Source organism: Numenius arquata, chromosome 11 (genome assembly GCF_964106895.1).
Source record: "Numenius arquata chromosome 11, bNumArq3.hap1.1, whole genome shotgun sequence".
Lineage (NCBI taxonomy): Eukaryota > Metazoa > Chordata > Aves > Charadriiformes > Scolopacidae > Numenius > Numenius arquata.
Window position 1 is genome coordinate 39,975,472 of NC_133586.1, and position 20,043 is coordinate 39,995,514.

Sequence of the window (20,043 nt, forward strand, 5' to 3'; positions counted from 1 at the left end):
CTGTGAAACAAACATTGCAGCACCTAATTCAGCAGTTGTGTTGGATGAGAGCCTGGAGCTTTCTGATTCCACAGGCTGGTTGGTCATTTTGTGCCCTATACGAACTGCATTAACTTAATTTTCAACTTTCCTGTTGAAATGGCAGGTGGAAATCTGGAGACTCTGAGATAGGGATTGTGGAGGCCCTTGCTGTGTGTGCACTTTTCATGAACGTTTGAGAGTACAACATTCAGTCGCTTGGATCTCATTTCTTTAATAACTTCCTGAAACAAACGGGTGTAATTTAGGCCATGCTGAAAAAAAGAAAAGCATCTATTTCAGCGTATTATCTAAGTGCAGAGAGACACTACTAGTAAAACCAGGGTTTAGCTTAGAGAAAGGCGCAGAGGGTTCGATTCAGCTCCTGCGTGAAGAGGGGCTGGACTCATCCTTATTAATGAAACCAAGACCCGGAGCTTTGAATTGACCCACTGTCTTGCAGAAAATCCAGTATCCCAAGAGAACCAAGCAGCTCTTTACAGTGCTTGTGCTTTTCTGTTCATTCACAGTTTGTTTGTTAGATGTCATTTGCATGAACAGTCAAACAGTCTTTCAATTCTGTTCCATCAACGTTTTCAAGCCAAGTTTCCTTTTGGCACGCCACAGCGATACAGTTGTTCTGCTACTCGGCTATTGTTAAAGGAGGCTTAGGTTAAATTCTGGAAGTTAATGAGAGAGCGGTGTGCAGCTATTTGGATTATGCTTTATGAACTAATTAAGTACTTATTTACATGCTGTGTTTACTGTCCTCTATACACAGGAGGCTTTGTTGAGTACGCATTTCATGTATAGGTAATTTACAGCTTATTTCAGCCTCGTATCCTTGATGTGTGTTCTCTCTTCCCACTACACAGAGTGAGGCAGATTAATATCCTTGCCTCCCTTGACAACACCCAAGTGTCTTTTTCCTGGGTGAAAGAATTTTTGTAAAGCAAAATGCGTGTTTATATCTTACCTCTTCATGATCTGTATTCAGTAATGGTCCGCAAAGTAGAAGGAAAAGATTTTTTTTGATGCAGGAATATAAAGTTAGTCTTCTAAAGTCTTATTTAGATGTGCAAATCTAATTTCCAGAGGTATTGTTTACAAAGCAGATCTGAACACATCAGCTACTTACACTGCAATGAAAACAGCGGCCCCCGAAGCCGGTCATAGCCACGGGCTTCTCACCCACCATCATCCAGCCAAGGATCTGTTTATCCGCTGGTAATGAGCCTGGATCCTGAGCATCCCCCAGCGTGTTCCCCAGGTGCCCGGACAGATGCCCTGCAGGGTCTGAGTCTGCTCCTGGAGCCACGGTTCAGCCCCGCTCCTCCTTACCATCGCCGCAGGGTGCTCGGGACTTCTGAAAACTTGGACTTTTACCAGGCATAAAATGAGGCTCTTATTTCCAAAAATTACTGATACAATGAATTAAAATTCACTTTAAAATGTCAACGGGGATTGCTTAGCAAAACCTACACTGATGTATTTAGTTTTAATGATTTTTACAGAGATAAAAGATGGGCCATTAAAACTGGGGCTGATTGAAGAAACAGGACATTATTTACTATGTTTCTAATGAAAGGTTTTCTAAAAGTTACTTATTAGCTTGTAGTAATGAATCTGTTTTGTAGGAATAAATTCAATTTAGGTCCAGCCAGCAAAGCAGTCCAGTTTGGTGCAACCTTTACCAAGGGAATTCCTTGCAGGGAATCTCATCTGCCTCTTCTAATTTGTAAAGCTAAACCCCTGCCATTTGGCTGAGTCTCGTGCAGTCTTCATCACCGAATATCTAAATCAGCCTCTTTAACAGTTAATGTTAGCCCAGGTTGCTTGTAGCGGTGTTTCTTAAGTAATCTTTATACATCCTCATTTCGTTATCTATTCTAAATATTTAAGAGTTTTCTTTTCAGTGTTCCTGGGGTGATTTCCCCGTGTACATGTTCTGTTATGTAGCTCTACTATAAAAAAGAAGACAGTTTTTAATTTGCTGGCATTTTGTAGCTTTTGTTCTGCTCGCAAAGTTTAACATTGATTAGTTTTGACACACAATAAGGGCAACCCATGTGGCTGACCATGCTTTTAGGGGGAGGTGTATCCCCTTGTCAGGGTGTGATGTGATGGGTCCCAGATGGGAGAGTTACAGGGTGCAGCTGAGCCGATCCAGCGAATGGCTCTCCGGAGAGAGGTCCTCTCTCTCTTCTCCCTTGTCCCCTTCCCTATGCATGGTCTTGGCCAGCAGAGCTATTCAGGATTTTGCTTGGATTTCTGTGCTCTGGGCTCCAGCGGGCACACACAGCTGGGATGAGGTAGAGAGGAGTTGGGAATCTTCCTTCTTAGCAGCAGTAGCTGTTAGATCAGCTCAGCTGCATCGTGTGGGTGCACCATGATACATATAAATCCATTTGGGCTGGCACTTAAATACCTGCTAATATGAAGTCTCTGATGATATGTCGATTTGAAATGATTTCCTGAGTTATAGCCTGTTGGGAGGCTACACCAGAGTTTAGAAAAGAAAACATTCCCTCTCACATCAGTGGAATTTTCCCCTTTAATATATGATCACGAAGTGATCTTTGGCTTAATGACAGTGCATAAAAGGTACTGCTGTATCACTGCTTTCATCATTACTTGTTGCCAGCACCGTGGTTAAAGTGCTGAACTCTTTTGCAGGTTAATGAAATTTATCATGATGAGTCCCTGGGTGCTCACATTAACGTTGTCTTGGTGAGGATAATCCTGCTGAGCTACGGCAAGGTAAGTAAAGGTTAATTGAAATGGAGGATATCAATATCTCTGAACTTCATTCTTTTGTGAACAATGTAGTTACTGGTGACATGTATCGGTTTTGTATTTTAATTCATACATCATCCTTTATTCATACATTGTCTATGAATATAAAGAACTTTTACGTTTGTATGTATTTGAACTTCACATTTCAAAGAATTTCAATTTCTTCTGAGTTTTCCCTGTGTCATTTTAAGTTATTGCTTAGCTCTGGCAGTCTGTCTTTTTAGATTTGTTTGGAATAATCCATGAAATGTAGAGAACATTTTGGTTCCTGAAGAAAACATGAGGTGATGTGGTAGAACGGTGTGTAAGTAACAATAAAGACAAGATCGGTTCTGCAGGATGCTGAGGGCTACAGCCTCATTCCAAGAACTCATTTAAACTTGTGCTTAACATTAGTGGGACTACACGTGTGCTTAATGTTAAGTGCAAATTCTGTGGAACAGGGGCCAGAAGGCAAGAGCTCTGGAGATCAGATCTGTAATTAAGAATACCGCGTGTTCTCTCGCTGTTTCTACGTAACGGCAAAACTACAACTACAGGCAAAACTGGGGTAAAGAGGAATGAAATGGTAAATGGTTTTCAAAAGTATTGAACTGCTGAGTACCCGTGTCTCATTTTTGCCAAATCAGCATCAAATTCCGTGGAAACGGGAACAGGGTGTTTCAAGTATGTTGATAAATGCTGTGGTTAAGGGCATGCAGTTTTAGTGCTCTCTAGTACAGCAGCATGCCCGAAGCAGAGTGTTACAACCTAACGTCCCTTTTTCTGTGACTCTGTGTATGTTCATGCGAGACGAAGACTCTGTGTACGTTCATGCGAGTTGGTGAAACATTGTCAGTGAAGAGCCAGCACAGGTGGTGTCAGTGGCGAAGCTCTGCTGACGTTCACCCGTTACCCTACTCGGCACCAGCTATGAATTTTCCTCCCTGAGGCAAATGAGGGACCTCTGAGTTTTAGTCTGGACTCTGTTGGAGACCAGTTACCTGGATTTGGGATAAATTGTTCTGTTGCTTCCTCATCTGAGAACTAAATACATTGATCCATCTCCGCTCTTCCTGCAGTGATGTAGATGATGATGTAGTTACATGTTTTGGATAAGCTTAATCAGATGTGTGTCCTAAAATAAAAGGTATAAAAGGTCACATTTGCCATTTTGTGACCGAAAGTTCATGGTGTGTGTAGTTAACAGTCCATTACAAAATAAATGAAATACCCTCGTGATTGCTGTAATGACAGCAATTTGAGGGATTGCAGATTGACTAATAATTCTCATAAAAATCTGATATTGCAGTAGTGGTAGAAGCCAGCAGAATTAGCACATGGGCTAGTCGCTTCCTTACTGTCCTTATTTCATAAGTATTTCATAATTGTCGTGTGTGTCATCCTTAGCTCTATAGATCTGCACCAGTCTGGACTCTGATAACTTCTGCCATTTTTCTGATGGCAGACAATAGAGTCTTCACCTTAAGAATCTTTATTTTCTTGCAAAGCATAAAGTGTTGTCCATTGATAATTTGAAAGTTATTTGTTTCATATTAATCTTCTTCAGAGAGGAGAGTGGGATGGACCAGGGGAACCTTTACTTCTTGGTGGGTCTTTGGCCACATCACAACAATAGCCATTGCAGGTAGTGCTATGGAATCCGCTTGTGGATACTCTACTTCTGGATTCTAGATCCATAATCTGCACTGGACAATGTTTCAGTCCCTGAGTTATCCTGCTGGTTTCAGCAGGGCATAAAAAGAAGAAATTCTGCTATCACAAGCATGCCCTAAATAACCGTGAGATAATTTTTCTTGCATTTCTCTATCTGATTCTTATTTACATGAAAGACAATTTATGGCTTTCTGAAAAAAAGTAAAATGAATGTAAAAGGTATCATTTCAGAGCTCCTCCACCTGATGGTGTGGGAGCCCTGGCTGTATAAGAATACATTTTTTAATGTTCAGATTTCTAAAGCTCCTGATCAGAGGACTAGTACCAGGGAGCAGAAGGTGAGGAGGTTTCTCTTCAGAGGGTTGGGATTATTTAGCAGTAGAAAAGCGCAGAGAGAGAAGATGCATCGCTCTTACTTTCTGAATTTGTTCTGAGGAATTAGAGCAAAGCCCTCAATATTTTACTATCCCACTGAAACATACCAGCACTAATAATTTTTAGGAATACATATTCAAAGTACATAATAAAAGGAAGGGCACATGTACAAGTTAAGGCAGTGCATGAATGAAGGAGCCTCGTTGGCTTCACAATATGAAAATGTTATCCAAGTCTTGTTTGAGTAAGCATTTCTTTTGAAAGCATGTAGCTGATCTCTTCAGATTCATTTGCTTCATTGTAGGCAATTTATATATATTATCAAGGGTGCCATTTAAATAATCATAATAATTACATTATGCTTCTGTAATTGATGAAGTATGTACCATCAATGTCAGGTTTATGACAGCACTCTGAGCTATTGCCAATTCTCCACCCTTGAACAGCCTTCTACTGCATTGTAGGTTTTTTTTTAGAGGATTATGTTATTTTATACAATATGTCATCTGTTGATAAGAATAATATGGACAATACTCTGAGTTGCATAGCAACCAGCTTTCCAGTGAATCTTGCTTGAAGCTACTCCATACTTATTTTTTAATATTTTCAAACACAGGCAGCTGTACATTCAAAAGTTTCAATAATTTCAGTAATTGCATTAATTGCCTTGCTAAGATGAAGAAACGGAAGACATTCCTTGGTGATGTTTAAATCACTTCAGGGGCAAATTCAAAAGCTCTGACATGGTTTTACTGAGTTAACGCTTTGTGCAAGTTATCACCTCTTAACTGGACACTGGGTGTTGTGTTCGAAGGGAGGGCAGCATGTGGCTGTGCTGTGGCTGGGGTAGGCAGGCTGAAGCTTCCAGCCCTTTCCTGACTCCCCACTTTGAGTCCTTCAAACAAATGAAGATACCAGAGGGGCTGATGTGAAGGCTTTGACCTGGCTGCTGCCCACTCATGTACCAACTCCTTCAATAGGATAGAAAAATAATTCCTGCAAAGACTGCTCCGTATCTGTGGTGGCTTCAGAAGCTGTCATGCATTTCTCTGCATTTTCCTTACACTGACCCCCCAAAGTCACAGGTTTTTGTGATGTGATGGGATACTGCAAATAAGTAAACAGGGTATGTGCGGTGCGTTTTTCTTTAAATGGGAAAAAGATGAGCTGGCTCGCTTCTGCCTTTTTGCCTTCAGTAGTAGGAAGATTGGTTCTAAATTTTGGAAACTGCGGATACATTTGCAATGAATATAATTCAACGTTTGGGCAAATTATTCCATTTAGACCTATTTTGGTTGTAACGGCTCTGTAATCCAGCTCGCTCAGGGGAATAAGCAAAGCAACCACTATCACCAAGTGCAGAGGAGGTGGCAAGAGATGAGCTGAGAATGGATTTAAAAACCCTGGCTGGTTATTATAAAATTTGTTTGGAAACATTTAAATCCTGAGCACTGCATAAAATCCTCTCATCGCCTCTTTGAGGTGGATGAATAAAGATTATTATTCCCATTTTACAGCTAAAAAAACAAAGACGTTAAGTGTTATTTTCCAAGGCCACACGGAAGGCCACTGGCAGGCTGGGGATAAGACCTCATAAATTCCTGGCTCCAGCCCCACGCTCTGTCCATCGACAATGGTGACTTTGTCTGCAGATGAGCTGCCCTCGCGCAGCGGCAGAGAAAAGCACACACATTAGCTGGGGTGGGTGTAATTAAGACAGTTATTAATGAAAAAATGAAAAAAAAAAAAAGTCAAAAAGACTTCTGCAGGAACTGCAGGGGTTTCAATAAATGCAGCCGCCTGAGGATTTGTGAGGGTTATTTCTGGGGAAATGTGAACGTGGCAGTGCAGGACACGACTGAACTCTCCTTTGGAGCAACATGCACAGCTCGAGTCACCCGTATTCGGACTGGAACAGGGTGGGATATGCTGAGGGGTGCTGTGGCTGCTCTGTACCCGTCTGGATGGCAACCAGTAGGGAGAGAAAACCCGTGTTGGCTATAAACCACTGTTGGACTCGGAACAAGTGGTTGTGCTCTGGCCATGTGTTAACTTGGTCAAATTAAAAGAAGAACCTGACCACCAAGGCAGAAAGCCTTCCAAAAAGATTAGGAGCGGGAAGAAAACCCAAATGGCTTTAAGTTCAGGAAGAAGATAGTATGGGGTGGATGCCTACAATCTCATAGGACAGAACTGTTCAGCTGAGAAGGATTTTTCAATTGTGTATGCCTGAGATGTTAGCAGAACTCCTGCTACCTTCGATCTTTTCATAAAATGGCGCGCTCTCTCTCTCTGCCATTTGACCTTTTCATGTCTAAGCTTGATGCAAGCAGGGAAGATGTTCTTGGTTCATCCAGGATGGAACGTGGTGGTTTGGTCTGAGCCAGGTTCTTCTCTCTATTTCCCAGAGGGTGACACAGGTGACACAGCTGAGATGGAAGGACAATCCAAGTTTATCCCTTGAAGCTGATGTCCATCCTTACCACTTTGCTGTTGGCCCTGGCTGGAGGGAAAGGGATGAGTGCTCCACTCATCTCTTCCTGGGAAGAGACGAAGATTCTGGCTGAGAGCAGTAGTGCCTGGCAAGGCAAGGGTTCGCTGTACATTAGGGTCACAGAATAGCTGTGCTCAGAAGGGACCTCAGGGCATCAATCTAGTCCAAAACCCCCTGCTGAAAGCATGGTGACCTAGAGCAGGTTGCTCAGAACCTTTTTCTTGCATTTAAATGGAATTTCTTATATTTCAGTTTATGCCTGTTGCCTCTTGTCTTTTCTCTGGATACCACTGAGAAGAATCTGGCTCAGTTGTCTTTACTCCCCTCCCAACAGGTGTTTATATACATTGACAAGATTCCCCCCAGGCTTAGAAGGTCACCAATGTGAGTTGAGTACCTTAGTTTTTCCACTGACATTGGCAGATGCAGAAGACCTGAAAATACCAGGTCAAGGATCGGAATCAAGCCCTGATCTTGCAGTGTGCTGTACAAACATGTCTGAAGATGGAGTTCTTGACCCCAGCCTTTGGCCATCTCCTGTAACCAATTCTGCACAGACTGAGTTGCAAAGCCAGAACCTACGTATTATATAGCATTTTGGCTGCTGTTCATGTTTTTGCACTGTTTTCCTATGTTTAGAGTTGGGATAAAGATGAGAGGAGATATTGTCCCTCTTATTTTTTATCTGGGGAAACTGTTGAATTGCCTAATTTATTATATTGGACTCGTAGCTTATAATTTCCCAGTATGTTTTATTGGGACCTGGAAGAGTGGAGAGCTGACTGATAGCATAAACAGTACTTTGTATTCCTGATCTGCTTACATTTATACAGATCTAGAGACTGAAAAATGTTTACAAACTGCTGCCATAAGAAGGCTTTACAAATCCTTTGAATGCAAAATGACAGTTTGCTGAATGAGCTATTTTTGTTAGTTTGGTTACCATGGACACTCAATAATTGTATGTATTTACTTTTTGCTTGTCGTGTTCAGGATGAGAGAAGAATATAGATGATCTAATCCAATATACAATGAACACTAGAAGTGCCAAGTAGAAGCAATGTAAACAGTGTGTTTTGCAGAGATGTTACACATTCAAGAAGGGAAAGTCATATGTTAAATTGTTTCCTGAATGTGTGCACTGCTATGGTCCAACTTTTGCTACCATAGTTTGAAGCCTATCAAGTTAAGCATGTTTCTGCTCCTTCTGGAGCTACTGAAGAGCAGCAAAGCCTTCTCCGTTGGTACTCTTGGAGCACCACCTAATGGATGAGTTAGGAAAGGTCCTTTTCCTGCAAGCTTCTGACCAACCTAAATTTCTTGTGTTCTTAGCATCAAGTACCTGCTCATCAACACCATTGCAAAATTGTACCCCGTTATGCCAAATGGCAGACAAATAAAGCAGTGGGTTAAGGAAAGCTGCCATTCTATGTGCAATACCAGTGCGCCTTTCACACGTACTGGCAACTTGAACTTTCTTTAAAAGTTTGGGTAGGCTATAGACAAAATTTGCAGTTTTCTTCTAAGATAACTTTGTATTTGAAATTGTTAAAGAAAAAGTTTGACATACTTCTTCCTTTCTAAACAATCTCCACAAGTATTTGAAGGACCTCATAGTCAGCTTCATAAGTGACTTGTTCTTCAGTGTCTTTATAACGGAGAACAGAACATCACACTGGTAACTTCCCAAAAGACAGGACAGGTAGCAAAGAAAGCTTGAAGGCCTCTGGATCTATGTAGTAACGACTTTCAACCATTTTTTACTGCCCTGCTTTGCCTCTTTGTGTGAACGGTAGTTGCAACTCGGTTGTCTTCTATTTTTGGTTAATATTTTCTTCTGCTTCCATCTAAGATGGAATAGAGTAAAGAAGAAATGAAGGCAGAATCAAAAAGAAGGAAAATGGAAGGCATTAGCAGATCTTGAGTATCCCAGAACAAGGATCTCATCTGGTTCTCTAGGGCAGTCTGTCCTCGTAACCCTCTGTGGTGTTTCCTCACATGGGGGATGTTCTCTGAGCTGAGGTCTTTCCACTTCTTGGCCAACATCTCCATCTGTTTCCATCAGCAATTCTCTGAAATGCCCACAGATTTTTTGCTTTTCTTGCTGTGAGAAGGAAAGTTTCTCTTTCCATTGGCAGTTTTCCTGCTGATCAGCTGAGTAATGCTCTCCACAGGCCTGCTGTCCTGTTTGGAAAGAGGTCCTTCCCAGCCAGGTCTGAGCTCCCAGCCAGCTGCAGGACCTGCATGTTCCTGGCAGTGTGGGTCCTTTGCTGGCCAACAGTAACACCTACACCTCTTCTCCATACACAGCCTGCTAACCCCCAAACTTTCTCTGTTTGCAGTCTGACAAAGAGGGATTTTACCTTTACTTATAGTCCTTATTACTGCATGCAGTTAATCTCCTTTCCTCTTTTTCCTTTGGCTTTGTCCATTTAATAAGGGGCTGGGCTTTTCTGAGTCTGATGAAAGCTCCCCGTTGACTTCCAACAGAAAATATTGTCAAGTGTTATCTGATATCTCTACAAGAGTAAATTTTTGGACAATGTCCTTCCAAAACATATTACATGTGCCCTGTCTAGTAACAAGCTCTGCCTGATCCCATGATTTCCTAAGCTCCTTTCTTGCAGGACAGCAACATTTATCTTTAAAGGTGAGGCAGCTGAAAAAGTGAATAATAATGCAATACAAAGATATGTCTGGTCAGGAAATCTCTGATCCAAAGGTTCGTTGGAGGCAAATACTACTCTATGCTTGCACTCCTCTAATTCCCTTCCCTGAGTATCCCATGGTCTACTATCAGGAGAGGACTGTGGCATACGTGGTTCTTTGGTCTGAACCAGTGCAACTGTGCAGCACAGTGGGATTGACTCGGACCCTAGGTCAGCGGTTCCCTGGCCGTGCAGTACTCACTGTTAGTACTACTGGAGCCTTTCTGACTGGAAAGTCTTTAAGAACTTGCAGAAAGTGTGAATTCAGGTGAAAATTTGCTAGGAATCTAGTGAGTTTCTCTTTCCAGGCTGCTACATTACAGTGACGAAAGGCAAGGAATTAGTGGCCAGATGGTTTGAGTGCTCAGTGGACTTTGAGTACTCAGCAGGTAGACTTGAGTTTTTCCTCTTACTTTTTGGAAGTCCTCCTCACCGACACAGGACCTCGACTTGCTATTTATGTCTGTAGCACATGGACGCTTAAAAGAATTGATTTCCTACTGGATGCCTCGTTTCCCAACTTAAAGAGCAGTAAGGCTCAATTTTACATGTGTCACTTTTTTGATGTAAAATTGTGCCATTGGCAAAGAAATCAGGCCATCAGTTGAAACGTGTTTTAGAGACTTGTGTGTTCTCAGTTTCCCTTCTTATGCCAAAGGGATTTTCTTCATTTTCCCCAGTGTATTGGATGCAAAAAAACCCCTCAGTGCTTCACAATAACCGGTTAGTTCTCCTTTTGCCTGCTTGAACACAAACTCTGAAATCACTGTATTGATAAGTAAGCATTGAGAATGCTCTTGGACTGTGATTTTGCTCTCAGAGTGGACTTCAGTACCCAGTGAAAACAGTTGTTGACTCGTGCCAGATGCCAACGCAGTGCCCGAACCATGGGAGCTGCTGAGTGCGCTGCGGCAGATCTAGTCTCTGGCAGACTCGATGTTCATCAAAAAAGTGCTGCAAGCTGCTGTGTTAGTTCATTCGGAGACTCGTATTTTGCTTTTGTGCTGGGGTCCACTGTAAAGGTTTCAGTTTAGGGGATAGGGAAGAGGTGACATGACAGAGGAAACCTATAAAATAGAGGTTATTTGGAAATTAGTGCCTTTTTTGTATTCCATTCTTGTTTGTTGATCATGCAGAGATTTCTTTGCGACTATTGAGATACCCTTAAACAGAGCAAGTGTTGATAACATGTATTTTTTGTTTGCTTTCTGATCAGTGCATCTTATACAAAAATGATGATTGTCGTTTGGTAGAATGTAAAGAAAGAGGTCATTGTGAGACAACGAACTATTAGCAAACGATACACAACTTGAGATTTTTCAACTTCATTTTACAACATTCTGCACTTTTTGAATCTGCCAGTAAGATTTCTCACTGAGCTTCTTGAAGGGATTGATTTGTTTTGTGCAGCTTTGGAGAAACGAGAACAAGGTAGAGATGATGTAAATAATTTCTTTGTTTGCTTGGGTTTTTTTTTTTTACGACTGGTTGATGTTACTAAAGACCTCGATAATGGTCAAACCTTGTTCGATTGAAGAGTATTTTTGATTGAAGAGCCAGGATCTTACCCTGTAATAGTCACTCAAAGTTTGTTTAAGTCTGTTCTTATAAATATATGAAGATGCAATAAAGGCACCACAACTATCCCACCATTTAAATATGGTTATTAGTTCAATTTCCAAGGGAATTATGGCTGGAAGCAGTATGCTCCAGCGTGGGATTATATTACAACTTTTTCATTCCACAGTGGTATCAGAATCCAAACTGTGCCTCTATTTGGTTTATTAATTTGTTTTTGTGAACATTTGCAGAATTGTAATATCCCAGTTTTGCCAAAATCAGACCTCAGTTTGGCAGACTTTTCTTTTATCAATTCCAGTTGTTCTTCCACAACCCTTTGAGGATTTTCTTTTTCATGTAGTCAATACTCTGTGTACTCCATCATGCACTCAATTAGAGGACATGTCAAATACATCTGTATTTAAACACAAACTATATGACTTCTCTCTTATTTTTGGCCCAGGCTAGATTTTGCTGTACGTTAAGTATTTTGGAACGACAAAGGCTTACAGTACAGTATAGCATCTAAATTGTAGTGGTTTGTGTTATGATTACAGTGTTGTCATGGTAATATAATTTTTGCAAATGAAAAGCCAGGGTTCACATATGTAGTTCTTACAAATCCTGGAAGGCCTGGGATGGGTCAATTAGTCATACATTTTATAGCATCCCACATTCAATAAGTTTTCCTAAGTCTTAGCAATGCATAGTATTAAGTAGAATTAGCTGGAAATTCTTTAGAAAGCAGTATTTCAAAAAAAGGCAAATGTAGTAGTTGGATTTTTCAAATACTTTCTCTTTCTTGTTCAAGAGAATTATCCTTTGTACTGCACCTAACACACGTTAGCTCATTTGAGTAAGATCTTGGTCCACCACCCTGTGCACTTTATAGGGAGAATGGCGTACCACATGTGCTACCTTCTGAACGATTTTCAGATATGGAACGGGATAAAGGAAATGGACTTTAGAAGACATTCATTGGGAAAGTCCGTTGCTGAAAGTACACGGCTGAAAAAAGTACACTTAGTTTTTACACTTAAAACATCCAGTAGTGTTCAAACGTCTGACAAAACAGCCCTAGCAGCTTGGTTTCATGGCAAAAGTGGCTGATGAACCAGAGTTGGGTGCTGGCCATCCATCGTTGCCATTTGCTTCCCTTGGCATTACCCTTCTCCACGCTGGGTTAGTCTCCACTGGCCAGCAGCCGCTCCAGTTCCAACAGGGGCACAGGCTCCAAAGGAAACTCTATATCCAGACTGGAAGTGATGCTGCAAGCTGGTGCCAGGGTGGCATAGGAATAATAACATACAGAGCACAAGACAGTATCAGTTTTGCCATTAAAATACCCATATTTTTATTTATCTTCATTATATCTTTTTTCTTTCTTTTATTATATCTTAGACCCCATTAAAAGCAGAAATTGCATTTAATCTGTGAATTTTAGCTATTTTCTTGCTTTCTTGTTCTACTGAAATTTGTTTCTGAAGTGTAATTGTCTCTTTATTAAGAACAGACTTTTAATGGACATGGAATGCTCGTTCAAGTGCCTGAACAATTTGGGGGAGAACATTGCGACGCTTTTAATAAATAACTCTTGGTGTCTTTTTTTACCTGTGCACATGCAGTCTATGAGTCTGATAGAGATTGGGAACCCTTCGCAAAGCCTGGAAAATGTGTGTCGCTGGGCCTACTTGCAGCAGAAACCTGACACTGGACACGCAGAATATCACGACCATGCGATCTTCCTCACAAGGCAGGATTTTGGTCCATCTGGCATGCAAGGTAAGGTGTTTGTCAGGTTTTGTTTTGTAAATGTCAAGACTTCTGAGCAGCGTTATTGTTCATGACTTAGCAAGGCTAGTTATGCAAAGTTTAATTGTTTATCTTTTGCTTGGTTTTGGTCAACCTTCTCTTTCCCCAGGAGCTCTGCATGTGGCCATTTTCAGTTGTAACTGTTTCACTTATTATTTTGTCCTTTCTTACTGGTGGGATAATTTATTGGATTATTTCTTTGCTCTTACTGAAGCCAAGCAAATGAGATCCCTGTATAAACAGTCCTGAAAAATGCCCAGAGATTAAAGAATAGATTGTGTGTTTAAAAAGTCTCCAAAGCTGTTGCCGTGTTCCAGCAGGATTGCCAAGAAATATTGTTTCAGAGAGGTCTGGAATAGCAGGGCCAAGTGCTGTCCACTTTCTCCCTTTTTCAGGGCTCTGCCTCCCGTGAGATGGGTTTGTTCTCTGGAGGGGATAAATCTCAGAGCTTTCCCGTTCCTTTTGGGTTGGCCAGATCAGGGTTGTCAGCACATGGCTGGGGCTTTGCTCGCATGTTCCCTGAGGGCTGGAACCGAGCTCCTCGTGAGCTGTCACACAGAAGCATTGGTGTCCTTTTCCCCTGTTTCTTCATGCACTTGGAGAAGGCAATTGCAGGATGGTCCTATAGGTGGCAACAGTTTCTTCGTGAGCTACGAATATAGCTTTAATTTGTTCAGCAGGCTGGTTCCATCTGTTCCGTAGATGATGGAGCACATAATTGAATATTGGGGGGCAGAGGTCTCTTGAGAGGACCTCTTCAACTGTATTTGTGTCACAACAGAAGACAGATGTTTGTCCTAGAGTTTCTCACCACATTGCCTTTCCATACTTGTTCATTTTCTGGAACACGCGGTATTTCTCACAGGCTACGCTCCAGTCACTGGAATGTGTCATCCTGTTCGAAGCTGCACTCTCAACCATGAAGATGGTTTTTCATCTGCATTTGTGGTGGCTCATGAAACTGGACATGTGTGAGTAGAACTGTAGACATCCTGCGTCCTACATCCTAATGTCTGTGGTACTGACGAATACCGATGTTATTGGAAAGATGTGATTTCTGTTAAGAAACGATATTCAGGGTTAGCTGTGGCTTTGGGTCTCGGCTCTCTCAGGGCTTTCTTTATGATCTTAAGTAAGCTTTATATTTTGGTACTTTCAAATGGAAAAAGGAACTAATACCAAAATACCTTCCAGAGCTGCTGTGAGAGTAGATTGAATGATGTATTATAGTGTCCTGGTGGAAACGTAAAGTACTCATAATGATGAAATATGAATTAATTGAGTCAGTGAAGTACATCATTCTTGAAAGCAATCCTTATTGAATAAGCACATCGTCTGTATATGTTACTGCTGGTAAAGAATACAATAGTGTATCAAAACAAGGTGCCAAGCACTGAGGTTACAACTGTTCTATATATTTCATATAAAAAGCGCAATCATTTTACTTTAATGATGTGATTAGAACCAATGACCGACCGGGCAGCAGTTGTCAGAGCTGTGGTTTCTCCCAAAGCATTTCAGTTTCCCTGTTCTCAGAGAACACCCACTGATTCCCATTTTCTCTTCGATAGAACAACAGTTTCCAGAAGGCTTTTTCAGAACAGTTTCAATCTATTCTGTTTTCCCTAAGAAAGCCTGCAGGCCCTTTTCTCTTTGTTGTAGCAGAAGTTATTACGGGCTTTAAATGAAAAAAATTGCCCAAGTTTATTGAATCTCACTGTAAGCGTATCTTAATTAGACAGGGACATAGAATTGATACCCAGATGATATTTGATTCCAGAATTTTTGAATTATGATTAAAAAGAGTACACAGTGAGCCTAAAAAGAGATACCACTGAAGAATGTTTGTAATCCCTCAAATCATGTTCAGCCCCCATCTGTTAATTTGGTTTAAATTATGGACGGGTATCGCCTATGTTAGTCAAACAATGCTCATTAAAAAATGCAGTATAAGATCCTAAGAAAAAGAAGGAGAAAACATATTCATAATAAAGCCAAAAAGAAATTTTAAAATATGTGTAACTTGGGGTAATTTTCTAGAAATCACCCAACACTTTCCAGGCTTTTTCACATTTAAGCAATGTGGGATTGCTACTGGGCAATGGCAGCAGCCAGTCTAAACTAGCTTGCACTGTGGCTTCTTTTGTTTTTTTCCACACAAAGGACTTGTCTACAATTGCAAATTACTTCAGATTAAGCTAAATTGTGATTTTTTAAAAGTTAGATAAACTCCAGATTCGAGTATGAATAAATTTCTGTTAGTACTCTGGAGGGGGGGAGGACTAGATCCTTAATCCAGAAATGGATTCATTGAGCTGTAATTCACAAATGTGGATGTGCACAGCAGTCCAAAGAAGGCATTTTTAGCCTATTTTAAAAGTGGATTAAGCTGATCACGTGAAAGTACTCTCGAGGGTCAATGGTTCTGTGTCAGAGCTACTAGAGAGTAGCTCTTTAGCTTCAGTCTCACCCTGTCTTATTTCTCATGACCTTGCTCATGTGGACAAGGGTCATGGGACTTAAGAACCTTGTTGCAGTCAACCACTGGTGACATCTGGGATGTGGGAAGCACTTGGGCTCTCAGAGTTCACCTGCGATGTAACTGTGCTGGCTCTCTCCTGTGCGGGGCAGTTTAGGCATGGAGCACGACGGTCAAGGGAACAGATGTGGGGACGAAGTCCGCCTGGGGAGCATCATGGCCCCCCTCGTGCAAGCCGCGTTTCATCGCTTCCACTGGTCTCGTTGCAGCCAGCAAGAGCTGAATCGATATCTCCAGTGAGTAGCTGTTAAGCAGCCTCTCTCCTTTGATTAGGAAGCATGCAAGAATAATTCCGCATCTAGCATTTGTGCTTTCTCCTGTTGTTAGTTACTCAAATGGGGCTGAATAAAACAAAGAAAGAATCCTCCCCATCCTATCGGGAGTGAGATGTTTTCCCATCAGTTGCAAATAATAATGCAAGTTCTCAATTAGTTTGATTTCAGTCTGTTTTGAATTCTTCTCAGTTCGTTTAATTTGCATCTCTCTGTTTTCTGCATGTTGATAGTATATATGCTGTCCTCTCAGGGGTTATGAGAAGACACTATTACTAACCTCATTGCTAACTTTCCTCCCTCCCTGATGTAGCCTCTAGCTTGGAGGAGTGCCTGTGCCACCCAGTAGTATGGTGTCTGTCTTACAGATACCAAATTTGGCTTCAAGGGCCATTTATTGCTTGTGTTAGATGATAAGAAGGTGCTGTCTTAAGAGGAAATTGTTCCCTTTAAGTGCTCAGGGGTTTCCTTGACTTTAACAGATCTAAAAAAAGAGCGTGGTTCTAGAATTAATTCTTCAGTTGTTACTTTTCCTTCACCCTATGTGCAAAAGCTATTTAAACAGCTTTGTCCGTGTCCCTTGTCTTCCCTTTGAACCTGCCGCTTTGAGCACTAGACTCATGCTGGAGTTCCCTGACAAATTTTCACATTTATGACCATGTGTTTGCTCCTTATAGGAAAAAAAACACTTCTTGTTGTTATGTGCAAGTTGTATGGAAAAATATGGGTAAACTACGAGGATGCTAGCAAAAACTGAAAATGAGCAGGAAAAAATGCAGCAAACTACATGAAGTAAACATGAGACAGTCTTTTTGTCAATATTTTTATTATCCTTAGATATCTTAGGTATGCCAATAAAGAATAAAAATACTGTGAGGGAAGTGTGATTGTTTCAATTAGTAAGATCCTTTAGAGCTTTAGCCATTAAATAAAAATCATCTGGCCTACAGGGCTGCTTTACATTCTTTTAAATACAGCTATTTTTAAATATCTTATAACAAAGCAGAACGATGGTTTGCTTTGAAGTAAATCTAACCTCAAAATTCTGCTTTCAGCTCTTGGTATCTTCCAGGCAACCTGAATGATTGCCAGAACAGACTCGTGTATGGTGTCCTCATGTCTGTTAAATAACTCGGAGACATTTCAGAGATACTGTTGGTCATGTTGGTCTGGTGAATTAACCAACGATTAGACCACGTTAACCGTTCAGTGATAGTAGCATCGGTCTTCTGTTCTCCACGTGACTTAGTCAAGCATGATTCTGGTACGTTACAGGCTGTCCTCATGCTTTAGGACAAGAGGAGAAACTCCCGTGTTCATCACACAGAGAGGAAACTTTGTACGAATTACGGATGGAGCTGAGAGCTATCAGGAGAACCAGAGAGGGAAGGAACCTGAGTGTTTAATGCAGGCAGGAAAGTACACATGCTTGTAAACAAGTTGCTGCTTCTCAGCAAGGACACAGGAAAACTGCAAGCCTAGTGGTAATCTTGGATGGTTACCCTGGCTTCTGCTTCTAAAACTTCACTTGAAAGACAGTTGCAGGCAGCAAGAAATTCCACAAATGGAAAATTAATTAAACTTTCTTTTCTTCTTGGTCTCATGTGGATTCTTCCTTTGATTCCTTTCACATAGGGAGGCTGGAGACTGCTAGGAATTTACCTGCGAGCTGAATGGAAATTACAATGGAAGGGCTTCAGAAAAAATGTATATAGAATCCATTAAAGGTGGATACAACATGATAAAGTTAACGTGAGAGTAATTGCAATATTAGCTGCTCTTCACGACCAGTGCCTGAGAAAGCGTAGGCTCTGTTTTGTTTGGAACAAAAAGGCACTGAAACCACAAACACTGTGCAAGTCTCACAGCCCCATCTGTTACTGTAATTTTTGCCTGTTGCAGTTCCTATGATTGTCTGCGTGATGATCCCTTCGAACACGACTGGCCTTCCCTTCCCCAGCTGCCAGGAATTCACTACTCCATGAATGAGCAGTGCCGTTTTGATTTTGGTTTGGGCTACATGATGTGCACAGCTGTGAGTACTTAAGTTTGGCTTCTGCTATTTCTCATCTAGGAGCGTTGTAAGTGTCTCTGAAATGTCCTCAATAGGGACAGAGTAGAGGAAGGAAAGATGCTGTGCCGCTTAGCTGTAGGCAAGGAATAACAACTGAATGTTGACAAATATGTTATTTTAAGTATCTCTGTCTTATTTTTTTAAACTGCAGTTACAGAAATAATTATTCTATAGTTTCATAAATAGCTGTAGACTTCAAGCAAACAAACTTGCTGCATTATTGAGCCTCCCATTGCTGGCAGCTGCTTATTTTGCTACAAAACTCCCACCCAGATGTGAAGGAGATAGATTCGGTGGCACATCTTGTAGTGCTAACATGGGGCAGCATGCTTTTATGATCCAATTCTGTGGAAAGTGTGATGCATTTTGATGCCTAGCATGACAAAATAACCGTGACAGCGAGTAGAGCAACTCTCAAGGACTCTTGATGACATGGCTGGCACTCTTGTACCAGGAAAACAAGAGATAAAGACTAAATTTAAGGCAAGGCAAGATTTGTGCAGTTCTCTGAGGATTGGCCTCAGAAAGCAGAGTCTTCTGCAGCAGGGCTGTGCCTGCCACCTCCAGCTCCTCAAGCAGGACAAAATATAATAAGTGGAACAAAGTAGGACAAATAATAAATGGAAAGAGACATTTTCAGCCGGTGTGGCAGCTACTAGCCCATAACATTTCTGCTTTCATTCCCATCTGCAGGAATATGTGTGCTGAGTGGTGTCTCTAGATAATGGATGAGAACCTTTAAAGCATCAGCTCTTGACACAGTTCCCACTGATGCTGCCTTGGAAGAATGTCCCAGTCAAAGAGGGTCTTTTCTTAGAGCTGCTCTCTGGAGCCTGGGAGACAGAGGCTTTCTGTTCTTCTTTGTTCAGAATAGCCAAAAGCATGTCCAGACATCATGTTTGAGTATATTGTCTGGAGGGTGGTTCTCATCCTCTCCCGTACAAGCTCTTGCATTGTAGGTAAAATGCCCATTTGTTCATTGGATCAGGGTCCGGAGCTCAAACTTCCATTCTCCTGAGGGGGTGATCGCCACAGCTGGCCACAGTCTGAGCAGTTTGTTTCCCTCTCCCAGGAGCACTCAAGGATTTTTTTATTTTGTTTGCCAAATGAAGCAGCGCCATTTGGAGAAGCTGTAAGAAAAGGCAGTGTGGGTCTTAACATCTACAGGAACTGCTTTCCCCCTTGCCCCAGTCTGCCTTCGGTCACTAGTGTAAAACTGTTTTCACCCAACCCTATTCCATCGAATGCAGGTGGGATCTCACTTCAGAGTCACCAACGATTTTGCGTGGAAGCTCAGAAGTGCTCAATCCACAGACACCATGGTGTTCCTCAGAAATCAGTGATAACAGCTGGCATTTTACAGCCAGGAAAGGAACACCCCCCACACCTTGCTGCAGCTTCTATTGCAGTTTCCAGTGGGAGCTCTCTCGAAGCATCGTCCGCTCTGATTTTCCCTTGTGTTTCAGTTCCGTACGTTTGATCCCTGCAAGCAGCTGTGGTGTAGCCACCCTGAGAACCCCTACTTCTGCAAAACAAAGAAAGGGCCTCCGCTGGACGGGACCATGTGTGCACCAGGAAAGGTGAGAGCGGGTGCTGCATGTACGCACACTCTCACGTGTGTTCACATGTGTTTGTGTGCAGTTGGGGGTGTTCCCCTTAAAATCAAGGGGAACAAGAGAAGAACCAATCTGGAGGACTTGAAATCCGCTAAGATGTGGAGCAAACTCATGAATGCAAGT

General features: G+C 41.7%; 1 protein-coding gene across 1 annotated transcript in view; it reads left to right on the forward strand.

The window, feature by feature from the left end:
• Positions 1-20,043, forward strand: part of ADAMTS2 (ADAM metallopeptidase with thrombospondin type 1 motif 2) — a 189,297-nt gene that overhangs the window by 137,237 nt on the left and 32,017 nt on the right. Inside the window, exons 5-10 of the mRNA XM_074155475.1 lie at positions 2,695-2,778; positions 13,233-13,389; positions 14,285-14,390; positions 16,051-16,194; positions 18,133-18,265; positions 19,771-19,884. Of these exons, the coding sequence (XP_074011576.1) occupies positions 2,695-2,778; positions 13,233-13,389; positions 14,285-14,390; positions 16,051-16,194; positions 18,133-18,265; positions 19,771-19,884 (738 nt within the window). The remainder of the gene's footprint in view (positions 1-2,694; positions 2,779-13,232; positions 13,390-14,284; positions 14,391-16,050; positions 16,195-18,132; positions 18,266-19,770; positions 19,885-20,043) is intronic.